Source organism: Apium graveolens, chromosome 9 (assembly GCF_009905375.1).
Source record: "Apium graveolens cultivar Ventura chromosome 9, ASM990537v1, whole genome shotgun sequence".
Classification (NCBI taxonomy): Eukaryota; Viridiplantae; Streptophyta; class Magnoliopsida; order Apiales; family Apiaceae; genus Apium; species Apium graveolens.
The window spans coordinates 200812882-200836792 of NC_133655.1; the positions used below are offsets into that span (position 1 = coordinate 200812882).

The 23911-nt window shown below is 38.5% G+C and overlaps 2 protein-coding genes and 1 non-coding gene across 3 annotated transcripts; 1 reads left to right on the plus strand and 2 right to left on the minus strand.

Moving 5' to 3' along the window:
- Positions 1 to 1057: 1057 nt before the first annotated feature.
- Positions 1058 to 1164, plus strand: LOC141688491 (small nucleolar RNA R71). The gene has a single exon (XR_012561932.1). It is a non-coding gene; the product is annotated as a small nucleolar RNA R71 (small nucleolar RNA).
- A 10091-nt stretch (positions 1165 to 11255) lies between these two features.
- LOC141685862 (uncharacterized) lies at positions 11256 to 12131 on the minus strand. Its single transcript, XM_074490940.1, has one exon. The coding sequence runs from the start codon at positions 12129 to 12131 to the stop codon at positions 11256 to 11258; it is 876 nt and encodes a 291-aa protein (XP_074347041.1).
- Positions 12132 to 16547: 4416 nt separating this feature from the next.
- Positions 16548 to 17015, minus strand: LOC141685863 (uncharacterized). Its single transcript, XM_074490941.1, has one exon. The coding sequence runs from the start codon at positions 17013 to 17015 to the stop codon at positions 16548 to 16550; it is 468 nt and encodes a 155-aa protein (XP_074347042.1).
- Between the last annotated feature and the right edge of the window lie 6896 nt (positions 17016 to 23911).

Genomic DNA, 23911 nt, shown 5'->3' on the forward strand with positions numbered 1-23911 from the left:
CTTATCCAACTTATGTTTTTGCAACCTTTTAGGAAAAGGAGGTGGAGGATAGAACTATTTTTCCCCTGTATTACCCTCAGGAGGAGTGTTGACAACAGCTTTCTTCCTTGTTTCCACCTCAGCATCCTTCAACACCATTGTTTCAGCTACAATCTCATTTTATGGAATTGGTAAGGATGCAGACGCACCTGCATTCTGGACAAAATTTTTAGAATCTTTATCTTGCTGAATTTGGGGGCTCGGGACCTTTCCAGACCTCAATGTGATTGCGTTCACATGTTCTTCGACTTCCCTCTTTCCTGGATTGGCTTCTGTATCACTAGGGAGTGTACCAGGTTGTCGATTTAACACAGTATTGGCAATCTGCCCAATTTGATTCTCTAGAGTCTTGATAGACTCAGCCTGGCTTTTGCATATAAAAGCCTGGTTTTTGCACATAAGCCTCAACTCCTCCAATTCAGATTTTTCATTAGCAGATTGACCGACACTTCCATGCTAGTAGTGTTGAAGTTGGAGTTGTTGTATTGGTGCATACTGTTGCTGAAAACCAGCAGGATTGAATTGATTGGATCCAAACTATTGATAAGGCTGTTGTACCGCATTCTGATTGTTGCTCCAACGGAAGTTAGGATGATTCCAGTTGTCAAGATGATAAGTGTTTGGAACTGTTTGCTGCGATCTCTGAAAGTTGCTCACAAACTGAGCTAATTCACTAGATATAGCTCATTACTCCGTCACATGCAAACCTGCACAAAGCTCACAAACACTCATCCTCTGATGAACTCCATAGTTAGCCAGCAAATCGATCTTTATAGACAATGCCTTTAGTTGAGCAGTGATAGTCGTAGCTGTATCCACTTCAAGTATTCCTGCTACCTTGCTCTGTGGCAATCTCTGGGTTGGATACTGATATTCATTAACAGCCATCAGTTCAATTAAATAATAAGCTTCATCGTAGCTCTTAGCCCATAAGGCTCCACCTGATGCTGTATCGAGCATGGGTCTGGACTGTGCTCCCAAACCATTATAAAAACAATTGATGATCATTCAATCAGGCATTCCATGATGATGACACTTCATAAGCATCTCCTTGTAGCGCTCCCAAGCTTCATATAAAGATTCTCCTGATTGCTGCGCAAATTGAGTAAGAGCATTCCTGATTGCAGCTGTCTTTTCCATAAGAAAAAATTTAGTTAGAAACTTTTGAGCAAGATCTTCCTAAGTAGTAATCGAACCAGCTGGTAGAGAGTGTAACCATCTCTTAGCCTTATCTCTCAGAGAGAATGGGAATAGTCTCAGCTTCACAACATCTTCAAGAACACCGTTGAACTTGAAGGTGTCGCAGATCTCAATAAAATCCATAATATGTATATTGGGATCTTCCGTTGGAGAACCCCCAAACTGGATTGAATTTTACACCCATTGTATCGTGCTAGACTTTATTTCAAAAGTATTAGTCGAGATGGCTGGTCTGACAATGCTAGATTGGATGTCATTGATCTTCGGTTGAGAATAATCCATCAAAGCCTTCGGATTCGCTGTTGGTTCTCCCATTGCAACAACAACTTCTTCTTCAACTTTTTCCTCAACAAAGACAAGAGATTGAGAACGCGTTCGCATACACGCTTTCTAGATTACCTGAAACAAAACAAGTACCCGTGTAAGTAAAATATATAAGTCACTAAACTTTAATGATCACGGATGATAAGTACATAAACTAAACAATTAACAATACCGAGTCCCCGACAGCGGCGCCAAAAACTTTTAAGGACGTTAACACGCGCTAATAATACACGCAAGTATACGCGTTCGCAAGTAGTATATGATTTAGATCAAATTCATTCCCACAGAGACTCTTTGGTTAATTTAAGGATATGCACCTATGCAACAATGATATGGTTATTATCCAATGTTAAGACAAATAACAAGTTGAGATTGTTTATAACTAAGAATTAAACTAACAATTATAGCTAAGAGAATAAGAATGGTTGAATTAATATAGATGAGAAACATGGGATCCTAACTTCATTAAATACTTCATTGAATAGCCTTTTTCTTCTTAACCTTAGCATGTAATTGTGATGACACTAATTAGATAACACGAAACTAGTAAACGCCAACTTTTGTTGAACGAATACCCTACTGCCAAACATCCACAAAAGAGATAAAAGTTGAATAGACACCAATTATGTTTAGTCCTTATATGTCTATAAGAATTGAAATCATAACGGTTTAATGCGCAAGTTATCTATCGTGATCACATAGGGAAAGTAAGATAGTTAAAATTACCTACTAAACATGCATAATAATAACACATGAACCTATGCTAGCATGACAAGTTTTAAACCTCTATATTCACTGTCGCTTCAATAGATATTAACACACTATCTTATATGTTAGCTACGCTCATAAGATGAATAAGCACAACCAATACTAGGTTATCATACAATCATCACACACTAAGGTATCAAAACAATTTAACTAAAGAAATCCATAAATAAATTCTTTAGAACCCCACGATAACGATTAGTTCATAATCAAACTCATCATCACCATGGGTTCCAATAAAAGCATGATAATAAACAATATAAGAGTACTAGGGTGTAAAGACAAATCGAAAACAAGCATTCAAGTATCGCCTAAATCAAAAAAAAACAAAATTCTTCTTCTCCGTAGTCGTCTGGTGCTCTTTAGGTCTTCTTATTGCTCTCCTAGGTTTCCTTTTTGTTAAAAACATCTTTTTATTGGTATATATAGGCTCCAGGATGACCAGGTTTCTCAAAATCTTCAATTTCAACTAATATCATGATTCTGTTTATGGCGCGGCCGCATTGTAATAGTGTTTTCAGCTGTGTGGGCGCGCTGGTTCTGGCGCGGCCGCGCCGACCTTTTGGAAAAATTCTTACATTTCTTCTTTTGGCCGTATCTTGAGTTCTGCTCGTCAGAATTAGGCGATTCAACTTCCCACGCGAAGCTAACGAGATTCTCTACATCTAGAGAATGGACTACTCTTAAAATTCTGATCTCTTTCAGTATATTTCTTTAAAAAGCTTCTTTCTTCATTTAACTGATACCTGAAATGCACAAACACAAAAACACATTAAAAATACCAACAACTTGAGTCCAAAACACCAACTTAAGCCTGAAATGAAGCATTCCAAGTAGATATAAAATCCACTTATCAACCTTGTTTCCTTTCATAAAGAAAAGTTACCTTTTCTTTTCCTTATTTTTAGGCATTCACATCTCAATTTTGACTACTTTGTCTGATCTTATCCTAAATAAAGTTTATACCAATTTTTGGGCATAACAACTACCCCCCAAATTCCATATGTTATTGAAAATGGGATTGAAATTTTACCTATATTTTTCAAAATTTGTGTAACCGCATTTGTCAATATTTTTTTACAGGACGCGCCTTCATGTAAACGCGTCCTTGGAATCACACATCACTATTTTATTCAAAATTCAAATTCCCACAATAATAAAAGAGGGCGCGTCTTCATCTAAACGTGTCCTTGTAATTTGAACGGTTTTTTAAACGGTTCCCTTTATTTCGGGAATCATGATGGACATGATTGATGGGACCGACAGCTATCCTTTTTACCTATAAATACAAACAATTACTTTTACTTTTTACTTTACTCTTCTTTTCTTCTTCTAAAAAGAGAGCAACCCCGGCGGCAATTGAGAGCTTCATTCCTCCCGGAATCAACCATTTTTTCAACCATTCTTAAGTCTTTTTCCGGTCAGTTTCTTCATTAACTGAAAAGGTACATGAAACTTTTATATTTCTGGGTTTTGTCAAGTAACTCATTGTGCATGTCATATTGTCTATTCACCTTCTTGTTTTATAACTCCTCCTCTGATTATGTGTACTTGTGTGTATATCTGTGTATATATATATATTGTAGTTTTAGACCTGTAATTTCGGGATTTCAAATTTCAAATTCGTGTTTTTGAGAATTACAACCGTTGATTATTCTTGGCTCGCTTTTGGGTTTAAAGTGCGTATGTTGTGAAACTGGTCTAGGGCGCACCAATAGCATAGGGCGCGTCATCAAGTTTACTTGGGGCACACCATTTCATTTTTCTATCAGTGTACTTAGATTTTAAGCTTTAGATATACTTCCAAAATTAAGGTGCACCTATTTCTTTTTAGTACTTTCCTCGTTATACCATAGAAACTCAATCTCCTCCATGGCGCACTACCTTAGCTTATGACGCGCTTTGAAGGACAACCATGATAGATGTTATTAGTCTAAATCAAATATATATAACTTTTGAATTGGTCATGTCACCCTCCTAGTGTATGTCTTCTACTATTTACTATTCTTATTCTCCTCTTCTTATATCTGAATTGGACGCGCCCTCAATGTTTTTTTGCTTTTCTTTTGACAGATGAAAGACGAGGGCGCATCCTAACCCTTTCATCCATTCAAATGTTTTTGCACTAAGCTAGGAATCTACCCTCCCTCATCTATCTCTTTCAGCCCTAACCGTCCAGACGCTCATAGGACTCCTGAATTTTTAAGACAAAAGGCGCGCCTTATTCAAGAATCCAAAGAAAGCAATTTTATGGTAGAATCGCCAAGCGACTCTTTAGATAATCTTCTTTTGGCTCAACAAAAAGGAAAACATAAATTAATTCGGAAAGAAAGGTCACCAGCCCCTATGGACACGAATCTAGATGATTGGCTCGAGGAACTAAATGTAGATAGGTGTAGAAGTACTGAAATTTGGGGTCAACGTTGGTGCAAGCCCTTCTAAAGTTTCCTACAAATCAATCTCCCCCAGCCTATCTCCTCGGCCAACTCAGGGCGCGCGTTTTTCTCTCAATTTAGAGGGCGCGTCTGATAAAGGGTCTCCTGAGCTCAAAGATGAGGCAAATTTCTTTGATGAGGATACCTACCAATTCTCAACATCTCCTGAACCTTCACCCGTCCCCACTACACCAAATATGGCCTATTGCAAGACCAAAAAAGCATTGTGGTAGACCCAATATATGTTACAATAGAATCTATGGTAACATATTAACCAAAAACCAGCGTTGCATTTGCGGCCGTTGCCATAGACCCTTTTTGTAACGAATTTTAGTCTGTTGTAACACTTTCTTGGTTATTACAATAGAGCTTTTTTGTAACACTTTTTCCTCTTGTTGTAACATTTTTAAATTGTTACAATAGATCTTGTAACACTTTTGTGTAATATTTTAATATGTAAATATGTTACAAAATGGAGTTTTAGTAACACTTATTTCTGTTTTTGTAACATTTAAGGGTGTTACAATAGAACTTTACAACACTTTAGTGTAACATTTTTATATTTAAAATGTTACAAAATCGAGTTGTTGTAACATTTTTTGCAATATTTTATACTATTTGTAACAAATTTTGGGTTTTTAGTAACATGTGCTTGCACTATTTTTATCTCCTAGTGTAATACTTTAAATGTATATGGCAACATTTTTGTGCAACACTTTTATATGGTAAAACTGCAATATGCTGTTTCTGATTACAATAACCTGACAAATTATACTTGTCAAAATCCTGAAAACACATTCCAGTTTGTAATTTAGCAAATCCAACAATAACAAGTGGCAACAAACCACATACTGCATTATAGTCTAAACATCAAACCAAGTACTGATAATAGTCTAAATATCAAACCAAGTACTGATAATAGTCTAAACATCAGCAACAATATTGTTGGACCAAAATATCAAAAGACCAAGTACCAAAAGTATGCACATAGAAATAAAACTACTGAGCATCATTCATCAGAAATTGCAGTTTCAGTATCATCCTGTTCGCCCTCCACCTGATTGTCATCCTCCAAATTCTCATCACCATGATCACTATCCTCGCTTTCATCCGTAGCAGCAGCACAAAGCTCTTGAACATCAATGTTGCTGAAATCTGGATTGATTTCTCCAAGTCTTGCCACCACTTTGGTCATTTTATCAAACACCTTTCTTTCTATCATCTCTTGCATTTCAACCATGAGTTCCTCCCTTATTGTGTTTTTCAAGTCAGTGACATCAGTAGGCACAGTACTGCCTAGATCTTTTAGTTGCTGAGACTTCTTTGTTTTTCTGCATTTCCCCGATCTGCCAAGAAGCCAATTCAGTCCATGACTTGGTTTTTTACCAGCTTGGTCCCCACTGCCATCTTCAGCAACCAATGTAGTCTACCAAATTAACAGGTATAAAACATTAGTATCATGTTCCGTAGCTTAAAAATGAAAATTAAAATGACTTGCTCCCTGTAACTGAAAATGAGTAATTTAAATTACCATGTATTCGCGTCCTTCTTTTCGTTTACGGGTTTTCACATAAATTTCATCCATGGGAGCTAGTTGCTTAGGTGACATTTTTTTCTTTGCTTTCTACAAAGATAAACCAAGAACTCAAGAAAAATTCACAAGAAAAAGTAAATCTATGAAATCGTAAATAGATAATAAAAAATATCGATTTTATAAATTATGGATATACAATTTTCTCCCCAATTTGTGCAAAGCTTTTACGACCAGCAGTGTGCATTTCGACAATTAACTTGTGATTTTTAGCATTTTTCTGAGCTCGATCCTGATCATTCAATAATGTGTAAACAAATAATTAATTTCCAACATGATGTAGAGTACTGGCTAGCTGTTCAATATTTAAAATGCATACCTTCACATCTTTATCCCCCCAGTATTTAAGTAAAATCTTAAATTCTTCGACTGAAACAACATTTGGCCTATTTTTGAGTCTGTCCTCGTCATTATCATACTTAAGATAATGGTTCTTCTTAAATCGGCTTTTGTGCAGCCTCCAGAAAGCACAAATTGTTCGCAATGTGTATGTCCTTCCTTCCTCAGGAATATCATATTTTGACTAGCAAAATTTGTTAAAATTAGTGCAACTCGATCTAAACCTAAAGATAGTACAAAATATACCATAGTAAATTATCGTGTTTATGTTTCCGGTTTACCTTAACAAAACTCCAGAGCTCTTCCTTCTGCTGTTCAGGAAATTTATGCCAAGAGAGGCAATCAAGTGGGACAGACTGCCTAGCCAACGTACCTAAAAAGTTGGTAAATTCAGAGAGGACCTTGTCATCATCAGCGATGGCCTGAAGCTCACAATTCAGTTTAATGACCTTTCTTTCATCAGGCCTTCTTCTGTAAACGTCATTCATGAGTGTAGGTCCTCGACGCTTTCTATTCTTGGGTGCACCTAAATATATTACAAAACACTTAATTAATAGTTGAATGCCAATTAAATCAAGAAAAAAATTAACAATAGAATTAATCCAAAATCAAGAAATAGAAATTGACTTCCTAAATTATCATCACTCAGTTCCTCATCAGGTTGTGGCTCAGATGTTTGACCACCAGCATCCGCTAGCCCTTTATCTTTTTCAAGGTTCTTTTAACATTCTTTCATTAAAACATAAGCTTCCATCGTACCAATTCCTAAATTATTGAATTTTTTGGCAGGAGCCACTTTCAATGGGAAGAATGGTGATGTAACTTCAGGTAAGGGAGGGGGAGGTGGCAGTGGAGGGGTTAATTCTCGAGTTGGTTGTTGGGGTGATTTTTCAGTGGGTTTAGTAGGAGTTGTGGCCCTTGAACGTGTGTTCGGTCTTTTCACCGGAATGGTCACCTTTTTATTTTTTGCTTTCTTGTTACCAACTTGCTCAGCTTTCTTTGTAACAACTCGCACATCTTCTTCTTCTGCATCGGACAAGCTCTCATGTTCGGGAATGTACTCCCTATCAACTTCCTCATCATCATCAGGTGGAGTGATTTTTGTGCCTTTCTTATCTTTCTCCGCATTTATTCCCAACTCCTTCAACTTCTTTTTATTTTCTTCAATCTGCAACATTCTTTTCCTCTCATAATCTGTTACCTGAAAAAAGGGATCAAATAATAATTAGATCCAAGGCATAACTGATAAGAGTAATTACATGAAAACATAAAGAAAAATTACCTGCAAATTTTCAAGAGCCAATCGGCGACTTGTCCTCTGTTTCTGCAGGGCATCCACTGTCACAAAATTTCGTTTTACTTGTAGACCTGTTGGTGCAATAACAGTTTAACAATATTTAACATTTTAATATGCACAAATTGAATGCATCATCAACATGAAAATCTATTACCTTCAAAAAATTGTGTGCTTGGTCGCACAACTACATGGGGCTGAACCTGTTACTTAGCCTCTACAGATTGGTCAACCACATCATCGACATAAAAAACCAACCTTTCACCTTCAACTTTGCTTAGGAATGCAGTTAAGTCAGCATCGGACTGAATCAAGTGCCAACCTGAAGGAACCTTCTTCACATAAACACCACCAATTTCCTTGTATTTCAGCACATCTAGCACATACTCCATCAGAACCGTGTACGAGAATCGGTCTGCATCAACATACTCCAAAATCACTTTACAGGTCCCACCGACATATTTGGATTTTGTAAAAGTTCCCTTGTTAAAGAACCTGAGAACATAATCTGTACTTGCCATCCTGAAAATTAAAAAGTACAAACAAATTGTCAGTGATATAAATACAAGTCCTAGATGTTACAAATTAAAAAAAAAACAAGAAACTAATTGAGGCTCATGTAGAAAATAGACAAATAGATTACAAACCAACGCAAGTTCCAAATAAATTACTACTCAAGTTACAAACCAACTCAAGTTCAACTCAAGTTCAAAATAGATTACAGACCAACTCATTCAACTAACAAATTACAAAGCAAACTCTAAGTACCAATTACATAAACAAATTATAAATCAGTGCAATGTCATATATCAATATCATCCAGGTCTTCATTAGGTGTAACAGGGAATTATTTTTTCAGGACATCATCTCTGGACCAAGTGAATGTATCAGGTATGTCAACTCGCGGGATATAACCTATGTCAGACACTTCTTCTACTTCAGAGTATTGATCCTTTGGATATTTCTGAAGAACAAATTGCAAATTCTTTTCAGTGGGATCTTCAATATAGAAGACCTGTTGTACTTGTGTAGCGAGGACAAAGGGATCTTCCTTTTGACATAACCTACTAAAGTTCACTCTTGCTAACCCATAGTAATCCCCAGCTTTTTGGTACCAACAACACCTAAAAAGTACTACTGACACCGCACCCCAGTAGTCCATTTCAATAATTTCCTCAATTGCACCGTAGTATCCCACATCCCCAACTATTAGGTTCTTATCTTTTGCACTCGCAAAACTGGTGGTTAAGGCAGTGAGGAACACACCAGAGTTTTGCGTCGTACACCTACTATCTTTGAGCTTGTTGTGAAATCTATATCCATTCACATTGTAACCTGTAAATCTCTTTGCCGAACGAAGAGGGCCCCTTGCCAATGAGGACAATTCCATTGAAATTCCATCTCTTTTTTGAACCACATATTTCAACCACTTTTGAAAGTCAGTTGTATGCATTCTTTCGCGCTTATACCTCTTTAATTTGTCATCTTTTTGAACAAGGGTATGGTGTTCACTACAATTGGATTAGCAGCAAGTTAGCACAATATTATAATGTCTTAAAGTTTTTTTTAATTAATCTTGATTTTTGGTTGTTAATTAGAACTTACTCTTTTAGCTTTTCGATTTCCACATTTTCACAGTTGAATAATATGTACCGATGAGCATTTGTCCATGTCTTGTTGTCCAGATGTATAGACTTTCCTTCTCTGCTTCTCCGAGACCCGATAGGATATCCACCATCTGTATGACTGTCCTTGGTATCGGTCCCACTCTTAGACTGCTCATCAAAAAATCTAGAGCAAAATGTAAGGCATTCTTCTACCAAGTAGCCCTCTGCTACACACCCTTCAGGTTTACTCTGATTCCGAACGTATGACTTCAATTTGCACAAATACCGTTCAATTCCAAACATCCACCTTAAGTGCACCGGTCCACCAAATTCTATTTCCTTGCACAAATGAATTGGTAAGTGAACCATTATATTGAAAAATGCAGGTGGAAAAATCATTTCAAGCTCACAAAGTATCTCGATTATTTCCTTCTGCAATTTTTCAACATCTTCTAATTCAATGACTTTTCCACATATGCCTCTAAAGAATGCTCCCAACCTCATTAATGGAATTGCTACCTCAGGTTTCAGAGTTTTTACGACAGCAAATTGTAATAGAAATTGCAGAATAAAATGCGCGTCATGACTTTTGTAACCCGATATCTTTCGCTCCTTCATTTGAACGCACCGGCTGATATTTGATGCAGATCCGTATGGTAGCTTAGCATTCATTAGAACTGAATAAAAGATCTCTTTCTCTTTTTTGGTCATATCAAAACTAGATGCCCTAATTTCAACATGTTTATCATCACATTTGACAGGGTGAAGGTCTTTTCTAATCCCCATTTCTTCCAAATCTTGACGAGCATTAAGATGGTCCTTTGTCTTGCCTCCGATATTTAAAAAAGTCCCCAAAATCTTGTCACAAATGTTCTTCTTAATGTGCATAACATCTAAGTTATGCCTAACCATATTATTGCTCCAATATGGTAGCTCGAAAAAAATGGACTTCTTCTTCCAAGGGCAATCTGATGTTCCTCTATTTCTTTTCAGCGGCTTCCCAAAATCATTTTCGTAACCACGCAATAGTTCTTCAACCTCTGCTCCGCTTAATATATCAGGACATGATAGCATTTCCACATCTCCGTTAAATCTGCGCCTATTGGACCTCCACTTGTGATCTGGAGGGAGAAACTTTCGATGGTTTAAATACACAACCTTCTTACTATATTTCAAATATATCGATGAGGTCTCATAGTGACATGAAGGACAAGCCAGCTTTCCTTTCGTGCTCCAACCGGATAAAATCCCATATCCAGGGAAATCACTTATCGTCCATAATAGGCTTGCGTGTAGCTTAAACGTGTTGTCTAACCTGGCATCATAAGTTTCTATTCCAACAACCCATAACTCCTTCAACTCTGCAATTAACGGTTGCATATACACGTCAATTTCATTACCGGGATAAACTGGACCAGGGATTAAGGTTGAAAGAATAAGATTTTCGGGTTTCATGATTAACCAGGGGGGAGGTTATAATTTACGAGCACTATTGGCCAGGTGCTATGAGATATGTTCATTGATCCATATGGATTGAAACCGTCTGCCGCTAAATCCAATCGTACATTTCGCATTTCGGTAGCAAATTCAGGATATTTACTATCCATCGACTTCCAACCCTTTCCATCAGCCGGATGCCTTAACCGTCCATCTTTCTTTCGTTATACAGCATGCCATGTCATTGAGCTCGAGAAATCAGAGCTCAAGAACATTCTCTGCAGCCTTGGCTTTAAAGGGAAGTATCTCATCACTTTAGCCGGGATTTTAGGATTCGATGCTAGTTCTATGTTTGCATCAGACCTGGCCTTCGCCTTCTTTTCAACTACTCTCCATCTTGATGTTCCACACTTAGCACAATTCTCCAGCCTCTCATTTTCTGCCCAAAAAAGCATGCAGTCATTTGGACATGCATGTATCTTTTGGTAATCAAGTCCTAGGTCTTTGATCATACCCTTTGCCGCACTAAAAGAAGACGGAAGATTTACATGAGGGAAAACCTCCTTTATCAATTCAAGTAAGTCACTAAATCCTGATTCGCTAAATCCATGAATGCACTTTAGTTGATAAAGCCTAACTAAGAAACTTAATCGACTAAATTTTTTGCACTCGGGATATAACGGTTGTCCACCCTCCTTAACAAGGCGATAAAATTTCCTTGTGTCATCGTTTAGTCCTGTTCTACCAACGTGGTCAGTAACGTCATTAGTACCATATGCATTGTGTATCATAGTATCAAATTCATCTCCAAGACCTACACCTATATTAATATCCATCTCATCAGCAACTCTATCTATCTCATGGGTTGAGACCTCGTAAATCCATTCAACGGAATGGGAACAAGGACCATTACAGACTAGATGTTCGTGTATAGCCTTAGCACCACTCCAAAAATGATTACCACATTTCTTACAAGGGCACTTAAGCTCGTTTCCTACGGCATATCGGGAAAATGCTTGGTTAACAAAAGCTTCAACTCCCTTCCTATATCTATCACTGTACTTGGGAAGTGTTACCCATTTCTCTCCTTCAACATCCATTTTCTACATAAATTTTTTGAAACAAAACCACAAAATTCACTTAAGTTTTCAACACAATCAGACAACAACAAGAACCAAGAACAAAAAAACAGACCAAGAACAGGTTTAGTTTGACTTATAATTACAACAAGAACACAAAAAAACAGACCAAGAACAGGGCACTTTTGACTTAAAATAACATGGTATTTTGACTTTAAAACATCAAAAAATTAAAATAAAATTCTCAGAAATAATCAGACCAAGAACCTACTAATTTTACAAAAACACAAAACAAAAACAAAATACAAAAGAACACAAAAAGCACAAAAAATACACAAAATTTTTACATGCATTCACAAATAATCAGAGAGAGGAGTGTTTGAAGAGTGAGAGAGATGAGTTTTACCTTATATCAAGCTTTAATCGAGTTTAATCGCGCTTCAATCGAGCTTCAAGTGAGAGAGATGAGCTTCAAGCCTTCGAGATGTGAGAAAGCCTTCGAGATGAGCTTCGAGTTGCGACGGAGAGATGTGGGAGAGGTGTGAGAGAGGTGTGTGAAGGAGAGATGTGAGAGAGGTGTGAGAGAGGTGTGCGAGAGAGAGATTCGAGGGAGGTCAGAGAGAGAGATGCGAGGGAGGTGAGAGAGAGGTGTGAATTTCTATGTAATAGATTTGGGGCTGAATTTTTGTCCAAATAAAAGTGTATTCAATTTTTGGTGCCAAAATAAAAGTGTAAAATAATTTTTGGTATCCCGCCATCCCCACTTTCAGTGTTCCCGCCTGTGTTTTCGGTCAATTTGACCAAAAGCGTTACTATTATTGCAACATTACTTGAAATATGTTGCATGTTTTACAATTTTTTCAAATTGGACCTTAACCATGCAACACTTACGTATTTTATGTAACACTTTTATAAATTATTGCAATAGAGTTGAAAAATTTGTTCTACTGCAACATTTTCTGCAACACAATTATATTTTGTGCTTGCAATAGGCCATATTTGGTGTAGTGCCCCTTCGAACACTGGGAGGTTTCTGACAGTGAATTAGACTTTGACTAGAGCAAGTATAAACCTTGCCCTGAGGCGGTGAAAAAGCATTTTAAAAAAGAATAGGGTAAACTATTTTGTGTTGGGCTACCCTCATCCTGTTCAGATGAGCAGTTAGAGTGGCTGATGGAATTTTATGACATGGAATGTATATGGGCGCGCCCTCTGAGCATGATGCGCCTACACATCTTTAAATATGGTAGAAACTTCAGGATTCCTAGGATGATCACAAGCCCGAAACTGGTATCCTTGGGAGTGGGCGCGCCTCTCCATCCCTTTCTGAGGGATGTGATTGAGATGTATGACTTGGCACCGCTCCAACTTTCTCCCAATAGCTACAAGTTTGTTCTTGCTCTATACATCTTGTATATGGACATGGGCTTCCCAGCTCCCATTATGGATGAGGTGAGTCATTTCTTTAGCCTCGGGAAATATGACTATGGGCATAACAATTTATTTATGGATAAACAGCACAACAAGAAAGGCTTCTCCTCAGGAAAAGTTAGCCATGAGAAGGGGTGGAAAGAGAATATTTTCTATTTGTATGATGTGCCCAGAATTAGAATTTAGTTTAATAGGGAACCAAGTAAGGGCGCACTTTCACCTTTATTATCTTTTGTTTTTTGACCTATTCTCATATTATTTCTTTCTATTATAACAGAAAAACCTTTTGTACGCGAACTCGAGGGTACGCCCAAAGAGCATGCCGACTCAATACTTGAAATTGCTGCGGACAGATGGAATCTGAAGACATTGGTTACTAGGTTCAACTTAATGAGAGTTGGGATTCTGTCATATCGGGTTGAAACCAAATGTAAGTATATGGAGTTTAGGAAGGGCGTCCCTATAAATCATGCTGTAGAAATTGATAGCGACGAAGAAGGGGATGAAGAGGAATATGAAGACAGTACCGCTCCAACAGAACCCCCTTAGGTTTGGATAACCCAAGCACTTATGAGGACGCGCCCTACAGTACACAGGGCACGTCTTTTTTATGTTATCTTAGTTTAAGGACTTTTATTTTTATATAGTAAGATGCTTTTCTTTATCATGTCTTTCATGTTGTTCTGCGCATGCTACTTTCTTCTCATTCCTTACTAATGCCATGTACTCTTGCATACCTGTCAAATATATATTCAATGCATGTCCATCCTGTTATATTTATATGTATAGGGCATGCCCTTACTACCAAGCTTGCCTCAACTTTTTATTGCTAACATCTTTCCAAATATTTATTGTGCAGAAATGGCTCCTCCCAAGATCCCCAAATCATTTGGATCACGTACTGGAGATAAACCTAAGGCCAAACCAAAGAAAGATGTTGTCAAGACTCAAACATCTACTCCTACTCCAGTTCATGTTCCTCAGCCTGCCCCTATCCCAAAAGGCCAATCATTGACATGACTGAACAATAGGGCGTGTCCAAGAGGCCAAGGACTGATGGCGCGCCTTCTGGATCTTCTGCTGCTTTAAACTGTCTTGGCCCTTTGGGTTCTCTCCATGTCACAGATGAGGAGGTGGAGCAATGGAAAACCATGAGCTTGGAAGATGCCATCAGGGCTTCTATTAAGGCTTCTTGTCAAATATTCAGCCATTCCAATCAAGTGGTGGGTAAACTTTTGGAAGAGAGGGCATGCCTGGAAAGGCTGAAGGGTGATAATAACATCTTGCAGAATGCTCTGAAAGACAAAGACTTTCTCCATTCCAAGGATATCAAAGCCAAGGATTCTGAAAAAAAAATCTCAAATATGAGGTGGCTAACCTAACCTCTCAACTTGAGATTGCCAACAAGAAGGCTACCTCTCTTCATACTGATCTAGGAGAAGCAAATCTGAGAATCGAATACCTTGAAGGGCAGCAGAAGGATGGGTGGCCTGATGAGAAGAGGGAGATCACTGATGAAGCCTTTGCCAATGGCTTTCATTTCTTTAGGGTTGGGTTCGTGGACAACGACCCTGACTATACCTCTGAGAAGTTTGGGGAAGAGACAGTTGCTGAAATGGTGGAGTTCAAGAAGGAACATGCAGCTGAGATCAGGGAGAGGAGCGTGGATCTTGGTCTTGAAGAGGAAGAAGAAGGCGCTCCTACTGATGAGGCTCCGAAGGACGTGCTTGAGGTTGATCCAACAGTTCCTCTTCAGTCCATCCCTCCAACTGATAATACCAAGGGCGCGCCCTGAACTCTATTCTCTCTATCTGTTTAATCTTGATTTTTCTGAATACATTGAGGTGCCAGCCCTCTTTTGATATTGTGCAAAGTAGTATGACTATATTTTCTGCTACTTTCCCTTTGATTTTAACTGATAAATATTTTTATCAATTATTTCCTCATGTGTTAAATATCTAGTACTTCCATTATTAAACACCAGCCGTGCCTTTTTTTTCTATATAAACTTTTCCCAGGTTATTTTTTGAAAAGAGTACTTCGTATTATTTGCACATAGAATTTTGTTAGGAATTCTACAGGTGCTTGGGCGCCTCCTCAATCAGGGCGTGCCCCAATGGTTGGGATCTTATACTCCCCCAAGTATGTGTGGTTGAGATTCTTCAACATATAGGGCGTACCTATAGTATGATTTTCAGAACCCTTTTTTCTTAAGGCATGTACTAACCATCATAGATGTTAAATATTTGGTCTAAAAGTAATTTTTTGATCATTCTTGCATAGAAATTTTCTAGAGGAATTTGCCAAGGCGCCTCCACCCTTAGGGTGCGCCCTGTGTTATTTAGTTTTTCCTACAAACGTTTTACTATGACAATCGCATACTTTTCTTATTCAAATTTTATATGCCAAGTATATAGAAGTTTGAAAAGTGTCCTACTATAAAGGCGCGCCTTGATATCTTGATGTATTATTTTTTGAAGTTAAATTAAAAACAAGCCCCGTCATTATTGTCCATTTTTCTTTTGTAAAACCATATTTTCCAAAACAAATTGATCGTGGAGCACCTTCCCTTTGGGCGCGCCTCTGGTCTTAGCGGATGTTTTAATTGGGAGTTTTTACAACTCCTGATCTAGAGGGCGCGTCCCTTAGTATATATATGGAATTCAACTGTCATATCATATCATAGATATCTTTTTTTTTATAGTATAAATTACTTTTCCTTTAGTATTAAGGTACTCTCATGCTAGGGCACGCCCTAGCTTTAAGAGCATCAATAAACAAACAATTAAAGCAACTTTTCCTTTTATTGATAATGTGCTCTAGTGTGAAAATTATACCAGTACTATGGCTACTATGCTCTGTGGGGAATTTATTTAAAAACTTTATCCTTCAGCTAGCTCCAAGTTTTGTAGTCATGCATACTACCCCCTAGGCTAGGAGTAATTTATTTGCTACTAGTCTATTACATAAAAACAATTATAGAAATGAGGGGGTCAAGGCCACACCCTACTGATAATACTTTTGCAAGTGCTCTGCATTCCTTGCTCGAGGGATGATCTTGCCATCTAAGTCTTCCAAATGATAAGTTCCCTTCCAAAGTATAGCTTTGATACTGTATGGACATTCCCAATTAGCTCCAAGCACCCCGTGCTGGGTTATTTTAGTATTTGGCATGACTTTTCGCAACACGAGATCTCCCACCTTATGAGGCACAGACTTCACTTTTTTATTGAAATACCTTGCAATTCTCTGTTGATATGCAGCAAGTTTCAACTGAGATTTCATTCTAACTTTGTCCAGCAAATCCAAGTGGAGCCTTTGATTAACCTCTGCATCTTTCTCGATGAACAAATCTCTTTGCAATGATCCAACTCCCACTTCTACAGGAATCATAGCTTCATACTCATAGGTTAACATAAAAGGGGACTCACCCGTAGTCGACCTTGGAGTTGTGTTATAAGACCAAATGACCATTGGTATTTGCTCTGGACAATATCCCTTCTTTACTTCTAGCTTGGCCTTCAGAGTATGTTTAATAATCTTATTGGTGGCCTCTATCTGTCCATTACTTTGCGGGTGATAGACTGCGGCGGAATATTTCTTGATGTTCAAGTCTTCGCATAGCTTCCTCAGCTATTTGCTGTCAAATTGCTTCACGTTGTCAGATATGAGTTTGTATCGAATACCGAATCTGCAAACTATAAAATTGAAGACAAAATTTTTGATCTTCTTAGCTGTGATTGTGGCCAACGGCATAGCTTCTACCCACTCTATAAAATAATCAACCGCTACGACGGCATATTTCACACCCCCATTGGCCTTGGGAAGTTCTCCGATGAGGTCAATTCCCCACATAGAAAAAGGCCAGGGACTCTCCAACAAAGTTATGGACGTGGCCGGGACGTTTGAATAGTTAGCAAATCGTTGGCAATGATCACATGCCCTAACAAACTTGAAGGCATTTTCTTTTATGGTTTTCCAATAATATCCTTGTCTAAGGACTTTCAATGCCAACGAGCACCCCCCGAGTTATTGCCACAAATACCTTCGTGTAACTCTCTAAGAATATAATTTCCTTCCTCCAGATCTACATATTGTAATAGTGGTTGATTAAACCCTCTCTTGTATAGCACCCCATCATATTTAACGTATTTCGCAACCTGATAACGAAGGCATTGAGCCTGTAGCTTGTCCTTCGACAAAGTCCCTGCTCAGACATAGTTTTGAATAGGTGTCATCCAGGTATCTGGCGAGAGCTCTTTTATCTGAAACACATTTATTTCCGAAATACTAGGAATTTTCTGAATTCCCATAGGAATTTTTTCTAACAACATGTTGTCCATTTGTGAGCCCATTTTTGCAAAGGAATTCGCATTGCCATTTTCTTCCCTGGCAAACCTTCCAGCTTGGAACTTCTAAACCTTTATAGCAAGTGTTGCACACACCTCGTACATAATTCAGTTCGAGGTCCTCGAGCTTGGAAACCTCCATTGACTTAATTCACTACTAGCTCCGAGTCGCTTCGAGCTATCAAATTCACAACTCTCACTTCCAAAGCTATCTTCAAGCCATTGATTAGTGCTTCATACTCAGCATCGTTATTTGTGACATAAAACTTGAAGTGAATGGAACTCATTAGATAATGTCCCTCTGGGGTAACCAAAACAATCCCAGCTCCTGCTCCATTATTATTCACAGCCCCATCGACATGTAAGACCCACCAAGGGTGTGGGAACTCTTCTCTCACTTAGACAGGGGCATCTCCCTGTGAGGAAGGTTCTTCCAACACTATAGCCTTATCATCTACTTCAGAATCAAACTCAAGTATGAAATCAGCCGATGCTTGTCCCTTGATTGACGTGCGAGGGAAATATTCCATATCAAATTGTCCTAACTCTATTGCCCATTTTAGCATTCTTCCCAACGACTCTGGCTTATGTAAAATATGCTTCAGAGGATAAGCGGTGCGGACCTCTATACAGTGAGCTTGGAAATATGGCCTTAGCTTTCATGCCGCAAGGATAAGGGCATATACTAATTTCTCCATGCTGGTGTATCAAGTTTCTGCATCCAATAGCCTTTTACTTACATAGTATACCGTGGAACTGTCGACCTTCTTCTTTCTTTACTAACACCGCGCTGATGGAATATTCTGAGACTGCCAAGTAAAGAATCAATGTCTCTCTATCCTCTGGATTAGCCAACATATGAGGATTTCCCAATTGTTCATTGATTTTATGAAAGGGTTCCTCACAATCCGAGGTCCACACAAAGTCCTTTCCCGTGTTTTTAACTGATTTGAAGAATTTCTTGCATCTATCAGAGGATTTTGATATAAATAGGTTTAATGCCGCAATTCTTCCCATCAAACTCTACACTTGTTTAATGCTGGTGGGAGATTTCATGTCCAACAGAGCTTTGATTTTCACAGGGTTTGCCTCAATTCTCGGTGGTTCACCATGAACCCTAGGAATTTCCCTGACTCCACACCAAACACGCGTTTCTAAGGATTCAGCTTCATCATGTATCTTCTCAAAATGTGTAACATTTCAGCTAAGTCCGCTATATGATCTTCTGCTATTTTAGATTTTACAAGCATATCATCCACATACACTTTCATTGTCTTCCCAATCTGCCTCTTAAACATTTTGTTTACTAGCCTTTGATAAGTTTCCCCAGCATTGATCAGGCCAAACGGCATCCCAATGTAGCAATAGAGACCTCTGTCAGTGATAAAAGAAGTGTGTTCTTGATCAGGTTCATACATGGGAATTTGGTTATATCCAGAGTATGCGTCCATGAAACTCAGCAGAGCATGTCCTTCCGTAGCATCGACCAACTGGTCAATTCTTGGAAAAGGGAAGCTATCCTTTGGAGAGGCCTTGTTTAGATCGGTTAAATCCACGCATGTTCTCCATTTTCCGTTAGGCTTTTTCACCAACACTGGATTTGCCAACCATTCTGGGTAAAAAGATTCTCTGATTAGCCCGACATCCAAAAGTCTATCTACTTCTTCCGCCAAGGATACAACCCTTTCTCCACTTATAGCCCTGCACTTTTTCCGAATCCCTTTATACTTGGGATCGATATTCAATCGATGGCACATGACTTTTGGATCAATTCCCACCATATCAGAATGACTCCACGCAAATACATCAAGATTTGCCAAGAGGAATATGGAAAGACCCTCTTTCAATATTGGAGCCAACTGAGATCCAATTATTAGAATTTTGCTTGGATCCTTTTCATCGACCGAGATTTCAATTGTATCTTCCGTTGGTCCCATTTTCTCTATTGGCATTGGTATCTGTGGGTCTAAATCGAGCTGATCACGATCCTCATCACCTTGTTGAGAAGGCGCATCCTCTTGGAGAGGAGCATCAACTTCTTTTCTTACTGAAGGCACGCCCTGTATAACAGGGGCATCAACTTCTATTAGATTTGGAGTGGTAGAAGGCGCTCCCTAACATACAGGGGAATCTACTTCTTTCGGGATTCCTGAAGATAAGGGTGCACCCTCAGACATAGGGATATCTACCTTATATACATCTTCTTCAAGACTCTGCAAAATATCAAATCTTACTTCGAGCCGTCTCCCATTGAAATTTGCTTGGATGATGTCGTTTGGGGGCTCTTCTTCTTCCAATATTTCAATCTTGATGACGTCTTCTAAGAACAACGTTACCGGAGGCAATTCAGAGGAGCATTCATTTTCTTGTTCAACATAGTAATGGACCCGAATTTCCTAATTGGTTGTTCGATACTTCTCTCTTGTTCATCATCTGATGCATCTCCGACTTAGACATCTTTCCTCCTAAAACCCCTCATATCTTGCCTGTAACATTCCGGAGAATCATATTGAGAGCCCTTTATGCTGCCAACTCTATTCGGGGTTGGAAATTTGTTAGTGAAATAGTGGATTGAAGTGATGATCCTCATTTCCCTAAGAAAAGGTCATCCTAGCAGCACATTATGGGATGACTCCTGATTTAAGACCATAAACTCGAGCATCTTTGTTATGGACAACGAGCTTTCTCCTAGGGTTCCCGGAAATCGGATTGATCCCATGACTCTAACTCCTTCACTAGAGAAACCATAGACCCAGGCGTCCTCTCCTGACATATCACGATCAGGTAATCCCATCTTCTTAAAGGTGTTGTAGTAGAGGATGTTTGTTGAGCTTCCGGTATCTACAAAGGCTCTATAAACATTTTTGGTCCCAATTTGGAGAAAAATAACTAAGGCGTCATTGTGGGGGTGGTGTACCCACCTGACATCTGCCTTCCTGAAGGTAATATCCATAGATTCTCCCTTGAATACTTTGGGTGGCCGAGTCTCCACCCTATGGATGTCAGTTAATGGTCTAAACCGAGCTTCTATGGCATATCTTGCCAAGGCTCTGTTACTGCATTCCATCTCAGGATCTCCTCCATATATTGCTCGGATGTTGTCATCCCTAACAAACTTATTTTCTTCCAGAGTTTCATTGTTAGACCCTCGAGGAGTACAACCTCCTTCTTCCTTTGCTTTTTCGGCACCACTTTTATGCCTTCTTACTTCCTTTACTACCCACTCACCGAGATATCCTTCCTTGATTAGAATTTCGATTTCATCATTTAGTTGCCGACACTCATGAGTGTTGTGTCCGGATGATTCGTGGTATTCACAGTATTTCTTCTTATCTTTGCTCTGCCAAGACGACAGAGCCTCGAGCTTTCTAAAAAGTCCTATATTCTTGTTTACCTCAAAAATGTGCTCAATTGACGCGGCCAAAGGGGTGTATCTGCTCGTCCTGCTGTCATAGCTCGAGGGAGGGCTCCACTCCCTCCTTACCGTCGTGGTATTTACCCAATTCGGGCTTCGACTACTTCTTTAATATCTTGGACTCGGGGATCTATCCCTCTTCCTTGCTCTGCCTCTCTGACTTGTTTGCGAATTCGGTTGTACCTCGGCCAAAGATTGTTCTATGGCTTTGAACGATTCCGCCAAAGCAAAGACATCTGCCAAAGTAGCCGGGTCCTTTCCCTGCAGATATTTCCAGAAATCTGAGTCAACCCTTAGACCTTCTATCAAAAAACTTTTTAAAGCTTCGTTCGAAGCGCTTATTACGCCGGTAGACTCGGCATTGAACCTTTTAAAGAAGGATTTTAAGATTTCATTCTCCCTTTATCTAATGTAATAACCCCAATTTTTGAGAAATTTTGAAACCCTTATGAATAGTGTTTTTGCTGAACGAGAAAACTTTTCATGCCACGCTATGTAGGGGTTCTGTTATTGATCTTATGGGATATTATTAGTACTCTATGTGGTATATAAGTGTATGTAAAGATCGTCAGAATCCAATTCCGAGCACTTTGATTTTTCCCGGAAATTCACAAGATACGGAGAAGATTGAGTATAAGGTAACAGGATAAAAAGGATTTAAATTAAAGGATTATAGGAGAGGATCATAAAAGGAATATAATATATTGAGAAAGGTTAAGGGAACCTAAGTAATAAGATCCCGGGTATGATCCCTCAAACGATAAACGAGAACGAAAGTTAAGCGAACCGTATAACAGATCAGCGGTCATTAGGCAAACAATTAAAAGCTAATCAAAGGGATTAGTGGGGATGATGTCATCCAACCAATAGAAAGAGGACAAAGGAGGGGTGATGACATCACAAAGTGATGTAGGCATGACATGGGAAGGAAGGAGGTGTGGTTGAATGAGAACCACACAAATTCAAGGGCAACAAGGTAATTGACTAAATCAAACAAAACAAAAACCTAGCAACCAAGCAAAACAAATCACAAAACACCAAATCCTCCATTTCTTCATGAAGCTCTCGGCTTCTTTCTTAAGAAATGGGAAGTCCAAGCTCCTCCACTTGCTATTTTACAAGGTAATTATCCTAGCTTCTCCTAGTTAAGTTACATACTTCCTATAAGTTTAAGCTTCTAAATCCAAGCCAATCTTTTTCTATAAATCATGAAAGAAGATGGTGAATAGTGTTTTTCAAGAACTAAAATTTGTGTTCTTGAAGTTTTGTTTAGATTAAGCTTGGATAAGGACTTTAAGGGTGATTCCAAGCCATTCTCTTGATTCTCCACTCTCCAAGGAAGGTATAACTTCTCAAACCCTTAGTATTAAGTTTTGTTGGTTTGGATTTCATAATGTTAGATGATGGGTTAGTGTAATGAGTGTGTACTCATGATAGAGCTTTGTTTAGTAAGTGGTTTTGTTGATTTTGGAGTTAGGAGTGATGCTTGTTAGATTTGAAGTTCTTGGTCACATTTTTGACTTGGTGTAGATGAATAAATTGGTAATATTGAGTTGATTTGGGGCTGTTGTGGTGTAGTTTAATTGGAGGTTTGATTGGGTTGTGAATTGGAGTTGAAATTGTGGTTGATTGAATTGGTTTAAATTTGGGAAATCGCGTAAATATAGCCGTCGTAACGTCCGATTTCCTGTAGACTGTTTTTGTGCATAACATTAGGACCCGAGAACCCCCTGCTAGATTATGACCACTGCCATGTTTAGATAGCTCATGTTACGAGCTTCGTTTTGATATATAGTTCGTTCGATTCCGATGCACGGTTTAGGAGAAACGACCGTTTCAAGTAACGGCATTTCGCGAACGAAACTTTTCCCCTCTCCTTACTTTGAAACATAGGTTAAAGACCAAAAAGGGTTAATTAATGTATGAAACAATTATGGTAAGAGTGTTAGGCAGTTGGTAAGACACTCGCGAAGGAATCGCTTTAAAACTCGTAAAGGTTAAATTATTAAAAATGGTAGAGCCGAGGGTACCCGAGTGACTTAAGCGAATCAGTGAGCGGAAAACAAGCGTTAGAGTCTAAGTTAGTTAAAGTATAGATTTACAAGTGACTTTGGTTTAATTCCAACTTACTTGTTGTTTATAGGTTACCAGACTCGTCCCGAGCCTTTTATCACCCCAAGTCGCTCAGGCAAGTTTTCTACCCGTTATACTGTTGTTGTGATGTATATATGTATATGCATTATCTTGTGATAGATGCATGTTGGTTAATTAGCAAATGTTGCGATATATTGAAGCATGCTGATATGGTATATATATGCATGCCTGTTTCGTATTCTTGCCATATATATCTGTTGGTTCAGTTGATAATACCTATGCTAGAGAATAGCGGTAACTTGCATATACCCTTAGTATAGGGACCCAAAGGTGAAAATATTTTCTAAAACCGGGAGTCGAGGATCCCGAGTAGATTTTGTATATATGGATATGGATATATATATATATATATGGTCATAGTTTTCAAAACTATTAATCGAATAAGGTTTATTCGATAACTTTAACTTTATTTTATTATTGAATATTATTTCGAAAATTATTCGAAGGCTTAT